Source organism: Oryx dammah, unplaced genomic scaffold (genome assembly GCF_014754425.2).
Source record: "Oryx dammah isolate SB20612 unplaced genomic scaffold, SCBI_Odam_1.1 HiC_scaffold_25, whole genome shotgun sequence".
In the NCBI taxonomy this organism is placed as follows: Eukaryota; Metazoa; Chordata; class Mammalia; order Artiodactyla; family Bovidae; genus Oryx; species Oryx dammah.
The window spans coordinates 70,177,958-70,194,645 of NW_024070209.1; the positions used below are offsets into that span (position 1 = coordinate 70,177,958).

Here is a 16,688-nt window from a genome sequence, read left to right on the forward strand (position 1 = left end):
ATTGTATACACAGTTAAAAAATGAAATATTTGATATATACAAAAATATTAGTAATATATATGCAAGCTAAGCATAAAATAAACACTCAAGAAACCACTACCCACCAAAAAAGCATTAAACCTAAGACCCAAGGAATAGAACATAATACTTGTGAGATTCTGTATGCTCCTCCTCCCTTCCCTTACTTCCCAGAAGAGGTGACTTCTGTTTTTCCCACTCCATACGCCTCCCCCTCCCAGGGGCTCTGAAAGCCTAAGCACTGGACTGCCAGGGAATTCCCCCATTCCACTTTTTTTAGATTTACCATATTCCCAAGCATAAATCTTGTTTGAAAACTTAACATCCTCTTTATTCTCCATACTTTTAAGACTTAGACATGCTAATGCATGACAGTGAATCATTTTCATTCTGTATAGGATTGTTCTATAAATATACCATAATGAATCAATGCTCCTGTCAAGTCGTTTGGGTTATTTTTTGCTATGACTGCTCTGAGTATTCCCATACACAGACCTGGTTATCTGTTGTGCTGTCTCTGTAAGGCCACTTAAGTTACTGATAGCTTGCACAGGCTCTGATTAGTTGGTTGGCTGACTGATCAGTGCACATGTATTAAAGTCAAATATTTTGAATACTACTTATATTTATCATGGGGCACACACGGAGTTTTTCTATAAATGCTTTAAAGTGAAACTGTTGGCTTTTTGAGTATGCACATTTTCGACTAAGCGAGATTATCAATGCTAACTAAATTCATTTGCCAAGGAACTGCATGTACTAATTTTATGTAAGAGTTTCCATTTGTTGACATCTTACCAACATCATGTTTTCAGACTTTGTGTGACAAAGATTAATCTTAAGGGGCAGCCACTGATTCAAGCTGGGCAAAATTCGCTTCCTGGAATTTTGTACTATGACCAAGTACAGCTAATTGCTCTTTTATATGGTAGAGGTTAAAAACTCTTCAGAAGTATTAGCATTGAGCAGTAATCAAAAAGATAAAACTTCTCTCCAGTTTTCTCCACCGTACCTCACTTTTCTGTTCGGTAATGAAAATACCTATTTTTATTTCTCTTCATTCTAGCTTCTACTTATGACATAATCCTTATTTGTTAAATTGAGGCGACAGCCTGTCCACTTTCAAGTTCTGATTCCTGGTTTTAAGTGTTCATTTACTAGGTTGACTTTTGAAAGACAAAGTGTCACACAGAACTACATCACCTTCCTAAAAATGTTTGAACTGGCTCACAACAAAGATGACTTTAAGGTCAATAAAATAAAACCTAAATAAAATGCAGCAAAGGGGAGGCAAGAAAGTAACCATAAGGATATTGGAAAGTTTGATACTGAACAAGAGACAATCTCCCCAATGTGCCTGTCAGCAACTAGCTGAGAAATGTTCCTTCAACCAACTGAACACTGACTTATCATTATTTACCAACGTTTTACCAAATAAGGATTATAGTTCTGAAAACAAACTATTTTTGTTTTCAGATCCACATCAATTTTCTCCTGAGACTATTCCAGCATTCTTGTAAGACAGAAAAAGCAGTTAGATGAGGATAAAAACTGGAACTATTTTTGACTAATTTCTCCAAAAGATCAAAGTGTCAAAACAGAACCAATAATAGTAATTTTTGAAACTCACTTGTCATTCATTAAACCAACATCTGCATCCATACTATTTGCCAGGCACTACACCAGGAGCTGTAGACACATCAGCGAACAAGAGACAAAAATCTCTGGTCCATATGCGTTTACATTCTAGTCATATGTAATTAGACTGATCTAGACCCAAAGGCTTCTAAGGACCAAAAAGAACTTTTTGTAGGAATGCCCAACATACTAATGGATCTGCACAGCAGATAATTTGATTTTCAGTGGCATGACCAAGCCCCAACTAAGATGGGCTATAAAACCTGAGGGCAATTATCCTGGAAGATGGGGATTTGTTTCTAAAACTTTAAGGCATATACTGTGTAACAGATACATGTGCTAAGAATGGGGCCCTAGGCCTCACATAAGTTTTTCTGAGGTATTGGGTAATTTCCTGAGATCTACCAGAATATGATTAAGGTGACTCCACCCCTCACACCTGCCTTTTCAGGAATCCTTATGTTGAAAGCTATAGAGACAGAGCTCATGCTTGCCCAAGAATTGTAGGATAGGTGTCAGTTTGTTAACAACCTGTTGGTGAGTGAAAGCATTTTCAAATGGTGCCAGTTATCAGTTTGAGAATTACATATTGGAGGGTAGCCTGATATAGGGTTACCTTATATCAACACCACCCCAGTTTTGTTTCCTCTGCTCTTCCCCCCCTGAAGAAATATATTAGAAGATTATTATTATTGTTACATATAACAAATTAGTCCAATCAAACTTGTTACATATATTAAGGACTTCTCTGGACTATTTCTTTATTGTTGCTCTGTAGTACGTCTTTGTGACTTTGTCAAAACTCCGTGTTTATATATGATAAGACTATATATTAGTATACTAAAAGGCACACTGACTTAATAACTAGTAATAATTATAATTAGTATAATAATATGCTAATTTCAGATGTTTAGTTGTAGTCTTACTGCTCTCTCAGGAAGATTTTTTGGCCTGTACATCCACTGAATTACTCAGATTTAGAAAGCTGCAAAAATTAATGTATATCTTACTTGGTGAGCTCAGGCCAGGCTTAACAGAAAGCCTCTAGGGAAAGACCTTAGGTTCCCACCTTTTTGCACACAGTATCAAAGAAATACTGAGTCTATGAGCTTCAGGCAGTTTATTCTCACTCTGTTTCACATATGTACAACACAGACCGCAAAACACACTTATAAGCTTCCACACTACTGATACCCCAAATAATGTGTGTTACAAGTAAGATTTTGTAACATTAGCTGGCAAAGATCCCTAAGAGAAAAACAGCAAAGATTTATGGCTACTTAAGAATAAAGTAGAACAAAAAATAAGTGTTTCCCTGGTGGCTCAGACAGTAAAGAATCCACCTGCAATGAAGGAGACCTGGGTTCAGTCCCTGGTCGGGGGGCAGAGATCCCCTGGAGAAGGAAATTGCACCCCACTCCAGTATTCTTGCCTGGAAAATCCCATGGACAGAAGAGCCTGGAACACTAGAGTCCTTGGGGTCACAGAGAGCTGAACACGATTAAGCAACGAAACAATAATGTAAAAATTAGGTTTAATAAAATACTGACCACCTGTAAAGAAAGTAACAATGAGAAATTAAAGAATGTTATGATTTAATAAGTCAGTCAATGTAAGAAGAGGTGGTAGCTGAAGAAATTAAGTTTTGACTTAAAAAAAATTTTCTGATCAATGGATTTATTTAGAAATTCTGTCATTCAAATGTATAGGTAAAACTTGAACAAGAGATCAAAATTTCTACATTGCATCTGAATTTCACTTTTGTTGAAACATTATAAAGAGAATAAAGATAATAAAACTTTAAAGTATGTACTTACATGGAATCAACTTATGTCTTACTTAACTACTGTTCATTTTGCAAGGTATGCTGTCACTTTACACTCCTTTTAACCACTTTTTAGCTGTTTACGGAAGTTATAAAACACTAAAATCTATTAGCAAAGAGAGACACAGGATTTTTATGTCAGGCAACTGGTACAGTGAGGCTGTTAAGTACCTTTTCAGGCACACTTTTTATTCATGGATGGATTTACAGGGAACAGAAGAGGTGGATTAAGTCACAGTAGCAAGGGTAGAGTAAGCCTGCCTATTTTCCTTCTTATCTAAACACATTTTTAGAATGCAAAAGAAAAAAATTGGGGGTTTTTTCTGGTTCAAAAGTTAGAGTTGCCAAAGAGAAAAAGGAATGTATCTGAACTTATAAATGGAGATGTATTTAAGTTCTTGGGCTCAATGTATTAATAATATACATTTACATATTCTTAAAAGACGTCTCAAGATGCTTCCGGTTTTCCCTCAGATGAATTTTTTTTTAAAGGCCTATAACCTCTCATACTTCCAATTAGTCACTTTTTTTAAACTTTAAATTCTGCTTGCAGGTATTTTGACCCAACATTTTGAACAAACCAGTCTTGCTGATCATGATTAAAACTGTTCCCTAGGCAAAATTAAAATAGTGAATGCTAAAGCTTCAAATATTTGTAGTTCATTCTTTCCATTCAAGAACAGAAACTGACCAACATAATCCATGTGATCCATCACATTATCACAGTTATCTAGTGTGTTCAGTGACTATGAATGTCATGACATTTAGCATAAAGATAAATTTGAATATAGAAAATTATTAAAATTCAGAGAGGAAAAACGACATAAATTAGTGACAGGGAAGCACAATAGAAATTAGTGACACTGAATTTTTGATACTCTTCTCCTAAGAAACAAAGTTTTATTTATTTCAAGTAACAGTGTTACCAAGCAAATAATATTTGTAATGAACACAGTATATGAAAAGAAGCTGTTAAAAGTGGTTTGGAGACCGAATAATTTTAAAATGTGATAAATTTCCATTCTTCAAATTCAATGACCAATATTAATTTGCTTAATTAGTGACTATTCAGTATTAACCTGACTAAATTATTATAAAAACTCAGTATAGAGGATTCAAATTAATGTGTTTTGACGAATACTAAGATAAATAAAAGACTGCCCTGTTTCCTCCCAAAGGCTTATTTTCTAGACCCCCTTCACACTGTGACTACTAAGAGTACAGCTAAAATTCTATTAAAAATTGTTCAACTTACTCTTCAGTTGGGAAGATATTTAAATCACATTAGATAAAAGCCTGTTTAACCAAATATATCATAAGCACTATATGAACAATTTTTAAAAAGAACCAATTCAGCAGAAAAGATATTAAAAATCTATTTGAATAAAATGTGTTTAAATGTTTCACTGTAAAGGAAAAAAAAGGACTAAAATAACCAGTCAGGCTTCATATCAATTAGACAACTTTTACTAATGATAAAACTACATTTAAAATGTGCTTTAAAACAAAATGGCATTAGAAAAAAAGAAGACATATGCATTTGATAGAACTTTGCACTGTGCTGAAAATCAAATCTCCTGCAGTAATACAATACGCCAATTCTTAAGATGTAAGTTAACAGAATTCTCAATTTACATTTTCAAAGACGATATTAAGGTCAAGAATTTCACATCTATGGTAGCACTTATAGGAGGGCATTTATAAATATGATGTCCATCCCTATGAAGCTTACAAATTTGACAATGCTCAATAATAGCTTTTAGAATCACATCCAAAAGTGTTGCACCCAAAGAATTATGAATTTGTGTCCTGTAAATTCTCCTAAAATCTTTATGTTGACTCTTCTACTCATGTCATTTGTTAACACTACCCATAAAAAAAGAGAACAGGAAAAGAAAGGCTGCAATAAACCCTTGATCATGTACAGAAATTATTGCTACTACAGTTCACTACAAAGCATGTCTATACAATATCATATGAATTTCAATCATGAAAAATCAGAATAAAAATCTTTAGTGACAAAAGCCTTACAATCGTATACAACATTCACATGGCAATATTAGACAGTCAAGCACCCAATACCCATGGTTGACAAATGTCCCACTGACCAGCATTCATATAAATACATCCTTCGTACACAGGAAGAAAAAATAGTGTCAGCTTTCCAAGGCTTGTCAAAAAAGGATTCTCATGTTCTGTGGATCTAAAAACAAAAAACAACAAGAACAAAAAAAAAAAAACCCAAAAAACAAAACCAATGCAGGTGAGGGTGTTACCAGAAAGTTAAGCATGCCAAAAAGGTGTTTCGTGCGAATTAAAACCTAAAGCCAAGGTACCACATAATCACATTACCAACTAGTTGGGTATACTAAATGAGCCTTATCTTAAATGAAATGCTACTGCACAATAGAGCATCAATAAGTTAAAATTAGAGTGCACAAACTCAAATCAGTGGCAATTTCTGTATGAAGCAAATTATTCACTATCAGCTCTAACAGTTGCCCAAACTGATTAAATCACTCGATTGGACAGTTTGCATATTTTAAAAAATATCTCTAAATTCCTTTTTACTGTAATGAGGCATAAGTTTTCTTAGTAAGATCAAACAGGTACATAAGTAAATAAGCAATGGAAAATTAACAGTTGATGAATGTCTTCAAAAATCTTCCCACATTGCACTTTTTTAAATGTTTGGGGAAAAAATTTAAGGAATTTGCCATTATTTCAGCAAAAACAAACAAACAGAAACAAAACAAGCCCAAAATAATTAAACAACCAAGCAACACTAAAACCACATTACACAGATGGATCATCATGCTTTCGTCTGGTTTAACTATCACATCTAGTTTAACTGGGATGCTTTTCAGCTTTAAAAACTGTGATACGTGAAGATGTAACTTTAATGGGTAATTCTGAATTTGGATTTAACTTTGTTGAATATTATAACAGAGTATACTTATTACAATACAGTGTAGCACATCTTTCTATTAGAAAAAAATTTAAGATCCTTTACCCGTCTCCTTAAGTTAAAGGTGTGACATCATAAAGGGTGTCAAATGGCTGGATGGTTTTACAGTGCACACTTAAAGATTATGAAGTATGTCCTTAACAAATCGGATGGTTTCTTTACAGAGTTCCTTTCTTCACCTTTTCTTCGGTGGATTAGCTGTTCGAGGTGGAGTGACAGGACGTCCTGAATTCAGTCCACCATATTGGTACTTAGCTTTCTTTTCAGATGGTTTCAATATCTTAAAGCAAATAATTTAATAACAATGTTACCTTTATCAAGTACAATAAGTTTAAGGAAATTATTGTTACATAGTAGGCTTCTCAATAAATGACATCAATTGTAAAATTGTAGGAAAAAAAAAGCAAAGTTCTACAGTCATTTCTCACATTTAAAAATTATCAAAAAATAAAGTACAAATGTCTGAATATCACTATTATTGGTCATTCCATTGACAATTTAGTGACAAAAGCTCAAGTACACAAAACCCGTCAACTATTCAATCCTTAGATCTAAGTATAAAAATTTTCAAACTAGTGTATCTCTGTGATAAGGAAAAAACACTAAGAGTCAAAAGATCCAGGTTCTCATCATAATTCTATTTATTTAGAAGGTAATTAGTCACAAATTCTTCAATCTTCATTTATTAAGTGTATACAGATCTTTCACTTAGCTATATATATTATGTATCATAAAGTTCACCATTTAAAATGTAAATATGTTAAAAATTGTTGTCTTTCTACAACTATGAAACCACTGGTATAATCTAACATTAGAACATGTTTGTCACTCCAGGAAGCAACCTTGTTCCCAAAAGCACTCACTCACTCTATTTCCATTATTGACTGCCCTAACCCCCTTCAACTCTAAGCAATCACTACTTTACTTTCCTCTATTGAACTGTCTTTTCTGGCTATTTTAAATAAATGAAACCAGACAATCTGTGCTATTGTGACTGGCTTCTTTCACTGAGATACTGATTGTGATGTAGCATGCATGAGTACTTGATTACTTTTAATTGCCAAACAATATGCCACATTTTGTTTATTCATTCTTTAGCTGATGAACATTTGGGTTGTTTCTACCTTTGGTTATTATAAATAATGTTCCTATTAATATGTATATATACATGTATTTGAGTACTATTTTCAATTCTTTCAGGTATATACCTAGGAGTGGAAATGCTGGGTCATATAGAAACTTTTTATGTTTAACTTTTTCAGGAACTGACAAACTATTTTCCAAAGTGGCTGCACCATTTTCCATTCCCACTATCAATATATAAGGTTCCAACTTCTCCACATCCCCAGCAACACTTTGGTTATATCAAAAAAAAAAAAAAAAGGAAAAAAAAAACACAAACAAAAATACAAACTATTCGTTGAAGGATATGGCCTGGTTACTACATTTAAATCTGAATGAGAAATCAAACATTTAGCATTCAGTTGTATTAGCTGATAGTAATGGAAACCTTTCTTACATTTTTTAAGAGGAATACAGGGTGTTAAGGACAAAAAATAAAGTTATTTTAGTCCATGAACAAGAATGATTAAGTAGTATGCTAAAGCTAGTCTCTTTCTTAAATGTACGTGTTTCTATATTCACAAATGGATACTTAAAGATTATTTGGAAGGTTTTTCTAGGCAAATATTCTACATAATTTTCATCAGAGTTCATAAACTCTTTCTACTCAACACCTGTCCATCCATTCATCTTGCAAAAGAAAACAAAATCTGAATTCACATTCTTTTAGTAGCAAAGCCACTACCTAAGGATTCAAACAGCAATTTCCAATTTAAACACATGCCACCAAGAATGACTGACATGACTTAGATTTCCAAAAACTCTAATTATGAGATATATACCTGAAAGATTAGAGTATTTGTGAATGAAAATAGAAATCTATAGGGAGTCCAAGAGTGATAATTACTTCTGAATAAAACTGATTTCCTATACTTCCTCAAGGAAAGAACACAAATCTGAAAGAAAATTCTTCTGACAATAGTTTTAAATTAGATTTCTAGATGTTAACTTATAGTTACCAAAGGGGAAAAAGAGTAGGAGAGAGATGTATTAGGAGTTTGGGATGCAAACTACTATATATAAATTAAGTAACAAGGTCTTACTGTACAGCACAAGGAACTATATTCAATATACTGCAATAAATCACAATGGAAAAGAATATAAAAAAGAATATATATGTAACACTTTGCTGTACACCAGAAACTGATTCAATATTGTAAACCAACTATACTTCAATTAAAAAATCAACTATACTTCAATTAAAAAGATTTCCAGTTGTTAAAAATTTATATTTAAAAAGAGAACAAAAAAGAAGAAATAAACAAAAGTATACATATGGCATACCTGAAATGAACACATCAAAGTTTCATCCACACTCATCATTCCACCAGCATTATCAAACTCGCCACAGTAATTTGGGGCTGAAAACAGGGTTACCAGTTGTCGCTTAGCAAAGAATTCATATCCATCTTCCACAACCTGGCAGAGAAAAAGTCAAAAGAAAAAACATTTATGTGTCTTTTAAAATTTTCAACCATCAGTACTAATTAAGATAAATGTGATAAAGACCCGAAAAAATACAAACCCCTATTTTGTTTGGGAAGCCTGATTTTTATTCTTAAACTTAACCGAGAAAATATTAAAACTGGCTTTCCTTTCCTATAAAGCCAATAATTTAGCTTAAGTGAAATAAATTTATGATTACTGAAGTTCAAAAATACCATTTTCAAGTGTTCTACTACCATTCTCCATATGCTAATAGGAACAGTGTCTAAAGGGAGTTGAGATACCAAATACTTGTTAGACGATGGCATTACGGTCCAAATATAAAATCCTTGATTCAATGAACAATAATCAGACAATGAAAGACAGATTATGTTATAACCATTTTTCTTCTTCTTTCTAATTTCCTATTAGTATTACAAACATTGAAAACTTTACTAAGCTGAGCTTAATTTACACAGATTGTGCTACTACAAATTAACTGCCTATAGATTTTTATGTATATAACTCTTTTCCTTAATGATTTAAAATGATTTCTAGAATCTGTTGTCAATTCCTCAGTAAATTAAACAATTTATGTTTCTCAGATCTACAACTCTGAGAGGTAGGCAATGACATGTAAACATTTTCTATTTATTTACAGAACACGTAAAAATACATTTTGAAGTCTTTTATGTATTCTGATTAAGCAAAATCATCCTACAATAGTGGGAGAAAGCACTTCGACAACAATCTACATTTTTATATAATTTCTACCTAGGTATCAGGCACATGTTCCTGTTGTTATTACTTCATGGTAAAATTTAGGTATTAACCTTTTCTGTTAAGACCTTGGCCAGCTTATCGACTCCAGCTCAGCATACTGCCTGGCATTCAGTAGGTCCTTTTAGTTCTTAGTTTGCTTGTTCATATGTTTATTTATTCACATATTTACCAAAAGAACAGGGTTTGTTTTTTTTTTTAAAGGAAACTGTGTGTTGTTTCCCATCATAAGTCTCTTAATTTTAGAGATAACAGGCTTGAACATAAGCAGAACAGGATTTGGAGGTGTCTAGAAAACGACCATGGCATCCATCACTGCATGGGCATAGGAGGGGAAAAAGTGGAAGCAGTGATAGATTTTATTTTCTCCAAAATCACTGCAGCCATGAAGTTAAAAGACACTTGCTCCTTGGAAGCAAAGTGATGACAAACCTAGATAGAATATCAAAAAGCAGAGAAGGCTGCTGTTGCTAAGCTGCTAAGTCACGTCAGTCGTGTCCAACTCTGCGACCCCATAGACAGCAGCTCACCAGGCTCCTCCATCCCTGGGATTCTCCAGGCAAGAACACTGGAGTGGGTTGCCATTTCCTTCTCCAGAGAAGGCTGAGCACTGCAGAACTGATGCTTTGGAATTATGGTACTAGTGAAGACTCTCGAGAGTCCCTTGACTGGGAAATCAAACCAGTCAATCCTAAAGGAATCAACCCTGAATATTCCTCGGAAGCTCCTTTATTGGAGCTTCAGCATCCAATACTTTGGCCACTTGATGCAAGGAGCTGACTCACTGGAAAAGACTTATGCTGGGAAGATCGAAGGCAAAAGAAGAGAGAAGCAAAGAATGAGATGGTTAGACAGCATCACCAACTCAACGGACATAAATCTGAGCAAACTCTGGGAGACAGTGGAGGACAGAGGAGCCTGGTGGGCTGCAGTCCACGGGGTCAGAGAGTTGGACACAACTCAGCGACCAAACAACACAACAACAGGAAGTCTTATATAAACACAATGCTCACTGATTAAAAGACAACTTTGCCAAAAGCAAAGAATTTGGGGATATGACTTCATTCAATTGAACTAGAAAATTTTAACAGAAAAAAGGGCACGTGATACACAACATGCACAGAAAATGAGAAGCCTGTCGTGTGTTATCACACAGAATCTTCACATAAACAGGTAGAAGCAGTCAAGGTTTATGGGGCACAAAGCTGCAGAAAAAAACTATGTAAGTATATATAGCATATAAATAACTCAATAAATTTTACCTGAATAAACAAGGAATCTTTAAATATTTACAAATTTAAAATATGTAAGAGCAGCTAAAAAAGATTTTTTAAAAATGCTTTTCAGTGTATTGCAAATCAGTTATGTTCTAGAGAGCATGAGGACTGGATACTTACTTACCATCCTGATTCAATAATTACCAAGACTTTTCTACATTTATTTCATCTATCTTCCTGCCCCTTTTTGTGATGTATTTTAAAGTAAAACATCTTACCACTACATACTTGAGCATGCATTTCTGAAAAGTATGGACATCGTTCTTACATAGCAATACAATTCATCGCAGCTAAAACAATTAACAATGACTCCTTGGTATCTAACACACAGTCTACAATCAAATCTTCCCAATGATCTCAAAAATGTCTTTTTAGAGTGTGGTTTTTCTTATCAAAATCCACACAATGTATTTGATTGTTATCTATAATATGTAACTATCATATTAAAATGGGATCAAATATTTCTAGGAGGTTGAAGACAAGCATTGAAAAATTTGTTAATATTGTAATACACTACAAAAATATATTCCTTTGAAATCTTTCCTCTTAGAGGGTAAGAAAGAGTTAACTAATCATTAGGTTATTAATTGTGAAATCAAGGTATAGGATTTACCTCTTTTTTCCTTGTAATAATTAGCTTTCTTAGATTTCGATTTTCTCAAAATAATTTTTAAAAAATGGCATAGACCTGGATGAAGTTAATAAATATCAAAACATCCAAAAGTTTTGTATTTCATACCTGATGAGCTCGACAAATCAAGTCTAAATCATGACGATTCAGAAATTTACTGACTACATCAGCTCCAAAAGTAAAGGAAACACCACGATCATTTTCTCCCCACCCTTGTACATCCTTATCTGGGTCAGACCACAGCAAATCACAGAGCAAACCTTTAAAGGATAAAAACACAGCAATGAAAAGACAGAATTTATATCTACATCACATTTCTTCTCCTGTCCTCCTACCTTTTAATAAATACTGCCAATCATTGCCCCCTAGTATCCCAGCCTATAAAACTCAGCCATTTTTTGTTAAAGTAACCACATATATACAATGTTGCCTGGTTTAAGGTAGTACTCCCCAGCCCTTTAAACAGGTAAGAAATATATGCACAGAATGCTCTAAAGATGATACTGGAAAAGGCTCTTCATCTTTTGTCTATGGTTTCTCTGTATGGATACCAACGGACTCAGCAGCATTTCCTGAATAATTTCATCCTTTCCTTACAGAGCTACCGATCCTGCTTCTGGGGCTATAATCTATTCCATTAATCTACTTTATCACTGAGACATCAACACACTAGAGCTTGTAAATAAATCTTTCCATTTAGTAGGTCTATCCCCACTCATTAATTTTCTTCAGGACTGTCTTGGTTACTTTTAATCCTTTGTTCTTCTATATATAAACCTCTGAATCAGTTTGTCTAATTCTGTGAATCCAACTGAGATTTCATTGTAACTACATTTGATCTATAGATCAATTTGAGGGAAGAAAATATTTTCTACAAAAGCCTGGAAGATTTAAATAAAGTATGGAGGAACAAAATCAGATCAAATCCTTTACTTTATAGTTTTCAGGCTTAAAAAAAATAGAGCTAAAAATATTTAAATATTGGTGACAGAGGATGAGATGGTTGGATGGCATCACTGACTCAATGGACATTGAATGGGAGCGAACTCCTGAATGTGAAGTCAAGTGGGCCTTAGGAAGCATCACTATGAACAAAGCTAGTGGAGGTGATGGAATTTCAGTTGAGCTCTTTCAAATCGTAAATGATGATGCTGTCAAAGTGCTGCACTCAATATGCCAGCAAATTTGGAAAACTCAGTAGTGGCCACAGGACTGGAAAAGGTCAGTTTTCATTCCAATCCCAAAGAAAGGCAATGCCAAAGAATGCTCAAACTACCACAAATTGCACTCATCTCACACACTAGCACAGCAATGCTCAAAATTCTCCAAGCCAGGCTTCAATAGTACATGAATCTTGAACTTGCAGATGTTCAAGCTGAATTTAGAAAAGGCAGAGGAACCAGAGATCAAATTGCCAACATCCGCTGGATCATAGAAAAAGCAAGAGAGTTCCAGAAAAACATCTACTTCTGCCTTATTGACTATTCCTAAGTCTTTGACTGTGTGGACCACAACAAACTCTGGAAAATTCTTAAAGACAGGAGAGTACCAGACCACCTGACCTGCCTCTTGCAGGTCAGGAAGCAACAGTTAGAACTGGACATGGAACAACAGACTGGTTCCAAATAGGGATAGGAGTACATCAAGGGTGTATATTGTCACCATGATTATTTAACTTGTATGTAGAGTACGTCATGAGAAACGCTGGGCTGGATGAGGATGAACACAAGCTGGAATCAAGATTGCCGGGAGAAATATCAATAACCTCAGATATGCAGATTACACCACCCTTATGGCAGAAAGTGAAGAGGAACTAAAAAGCCTGTTGATGAAAGTCAAAGAGGAGAGTGAAAAAGTTGGCTTAAAACTCAACATTCAGAAAACTAAGATCATGGCATCTGCTCCCATCACTTCATGGCAAATAGATGGGGAAACAATGGAAACAGTGATAGACTATATTTTTTAGGGCTCCAAAATCACTGCAGAAGGTGACTGCAGCCATGCAATTAAAAGATGCTTGCTCCTTGGAAGAAAAGCTATGACCAACCTAGACGGCATAATAAAAAGCAGAGATATTACTTTGCCAACAAAGGTCTGTCTAGTCAAAGCTATGGTTTTTCCAGTAGTCATGTATGGATGTGAGAGTTGGACTATAAGTGAGTGTCGAAGAATTGATGCTTCTGAATTATAGTGTTGGAGAAGACTCTTGCGAGTCCCTTGGACTGCAAGGAAATCCAACCAGTCCATCCTAAAGGAGATCAGTCCTGAATATTCACTGGAAGGACTGACGCTGAAGCTGAAACTCCAATACTTTGGCCACCTGATGTGAAGAACTGGCTCATTTGAAAAGACCCTGATGCTGGGAAAAATTGAAGGTGGGAGGAGAAAGGTATGACAGAGGAGGAAATGGTTGGATGGCAACACTGACTCAATGGACATGAGCCTGAGTAAACTCCAGGAGACAGTGAAGGACAGGGAAGCCTGGCATGCTGCAGTTCATTAGGTCGAAAAGAGTTGGATGTGACTTAGCAACAACAACATCTTCATCATTCTAACAGTAGTATAAATCTTAGGAGGGACTGAGACGATCTTGGGAATGTAAATTAGGAAGACCAATAAATCTACTCTGAGAAATCAAACATTTAATAAGCAGGCAGAGAAGGAATGAGCAATTAAGTATTGGAAAGGTATAGTCAAAACAAGAGATTAGAATAGCAGATCTCCTGAAAGGCTAAGAATTAATCTAGAAGTACAAAATGGTTAAGCTTCAAGTACAATGAATAAATGCTAAGGGAAGACTGTTTTAGAATGAGGTGGGGTCAAAGATTTTTTTTTTGATAATCCATATACTAATACAGCTTATAACAAAAGGAGCTCTTCATTCTGAGTCACAATATAGCTTATCTTGGTAGAGGAAATATCTAAAATATATTGTAGAAATGGTGGCAATGTACACTTAATTTCTATCATTTCCTAAGCTCCTGTCATAAGAAATCCACCAGTATAATAAATCCACTATGATGGTCTCAATTTACAAGCTCTTTCTGGTTTCTAAAGAATCAGAAGCTGATTCTTTAAATACACACACACACAGCTCTATAATGCTCATAGTTCCAGTCTGTTTCCACAAAAGCAGCAGTGAGAGGTTAGGATACTATTCTATGATTTTTGTATGACAAAATAACTAGAATGTAGTTGGCTTTTGGGACTATCTGGAAAACGCAACTGCCTGGATGCATTCAAAATCAAATAATCATAGCAACAACAATGTGGCATTCTTCTACCTTAACAGAATCAAGACAAGAATCCGAGAGTCAAGGTTTAATGTTTATAATCCAAGCCCTAATGAATAAGCCCCAATAATCATTAGGCTATTGTTTCAACAATATTAATTTAGAAAATAAATTTCTAAATATGACAGACAATATGAAAGCTCAAAATGGCCATTTCATGGCATCTCAAAAACTTCCCATTAAAATATGATGGAAAGAGAAACTTAACATGCCATCTTTGAAACTGGTTTATGCCTGAGCTATACCATCAACAGGAACTCTCAAGATGTAATCCCTTGAAATTTGTATTGTACCTTATTTTAAATAAATACTCTATTATTACTTAAGTACTAGCTTCTATTAGGTTTAGTCAAATATATTCTAAACTAAGTCAAAATCTGGCAAAATGCTTTTTTTAAAAAAATAATCAACACAGAAACAGTGGTACTCTGTTAGGAGACAATGTACTGCAACATGTCAGTGGCTTACTGATAAAAGAGGATCTATACAACTGTTTATATGGTTGATGTTTAGTCATGAGTAGCATTCTGAGTGATATCATTATGTTCTCAGTATGCTTTAGTACACTGAGCAAAAAACAGCAAGATTTTAGGCAAAAATAAGTTTGACAGAACCATATTACAGTTATAATAAAATCTAAAACTTCTGTACTATGGGGAATTAGTGTAGAGTGAAATATTTTGTATTATTCCAAGTAATCTGTAGTTAGCTTCAGTTCAGTCACTCAGTAGTTAGCTTATGGACTACTAAAACAAAGCTCTATTTATTACACAATACAGTCCTACTTTTATCAAATATAATAAAGTTCAAATATGCCAACAGTTTACATTAAAAATTGATTAAGGGACTTCCCAGGTGCTCCCAATGTAGGGAGCACAGGTTCGATCCCTGGTTGGTGAACTAAGATTCTGCATGCTGCATGGTGTGACCACACACACACACACAAGATTAAACTTCTCTATATACTTAACCTGTATCAGGGACATCAGTGGGTCTCATAATTCTCCGTATCTGCTCCATAGATTGCAGGTCTGGTGACAGTCCTATAAATGAAAACAGGACTCACAGTACTGATATCTAAAAAATTTTCACTCCAAATAAAAAGCATTTAATCAAAGTAGATTCACTATGTGAAATTAAAGATATTTTCAAGCATTCCTTTCAATGTTATCTTTAAAACATTGGGTTATTAAATAGAATCCCACCTTGATATAAAACAACATTATGATTAGGTCTTCCCTATTTTTCCCTACCAGAGAAATAAAACTTTTCATTTCAAAAGATTTTTCAAGGAAAAAATTTTACCACTTTTCTTTATTTCCAACCATTCCTTGCTCTTCATAGGAAGGCACTCAATTCTAGTCCTTCCTACTAAGAAGTCTGGCCACTTCTTACCAATTAATCATAAACATTTCCTAAATGTCTAGTGTTTCCTATACAATGTTTCAACTAACAGAGTAAATTACGTTCTATCTAAGAATAAACGACTTATTACCTCAGGCTAAGACACATGCATCTATCTTTTAGCATTTTTCTATCTTAATTCTTCCTGCACACTGATGAAAAACTATTTTCACTAGATTATCTCCCTGTACAAAAACCCAATGTGGTTATTAAACCATTCAACAAACTCCTTTGCCCAGTGCGCACATCTCCAAACTCTGATCCCATCATACTCCAAAATGTATTTGACATCCTAGTTGGGCCAGCC

At 34.5% G+C, this 16,688-nt stretch overlaps 1 protein-coding gene across 3 annotated transcripts in view; it reads right to left on the reverse strand.

Annotated features, from left to right (window-relative positions):
- Positions 1-3,652: 3,652 nt before the first annotated feature.
- Positions 3,653-16,688, reverse strand: part of PPP1CB (protein phosphatase 1 catalytic subunit beta) — a 35,603-nt gene continuing 22,567 nt past the window's right edge. For all 3 annotated transcript variants that reach the window (XM_040224345.1, XM_040224346.1, XM_040224344.1), the window contains 4 exons: positions 15,949-16,020; positions 11,793-11,944; positions 8,856-8,990; positions 3,653-6,729 (listed from right to left, as the gene is read on the reverse strand). In XM_040224345.1, coding sequence (XP_040080279.1) covers positions 6,625-6,729; positions 8,856-8,990; positions 11,793-11,944; positions 15,949-16,020 — 464 coding nt within the window. In that variant the 3' untranslated portion in view covers positions 3,653-6,624. The remainder of the gene's footprint in view (positions 6,730-8,855; positions 8,991-11,792; positions 11,945-15,948; positions 16,021-16,688) is intronic.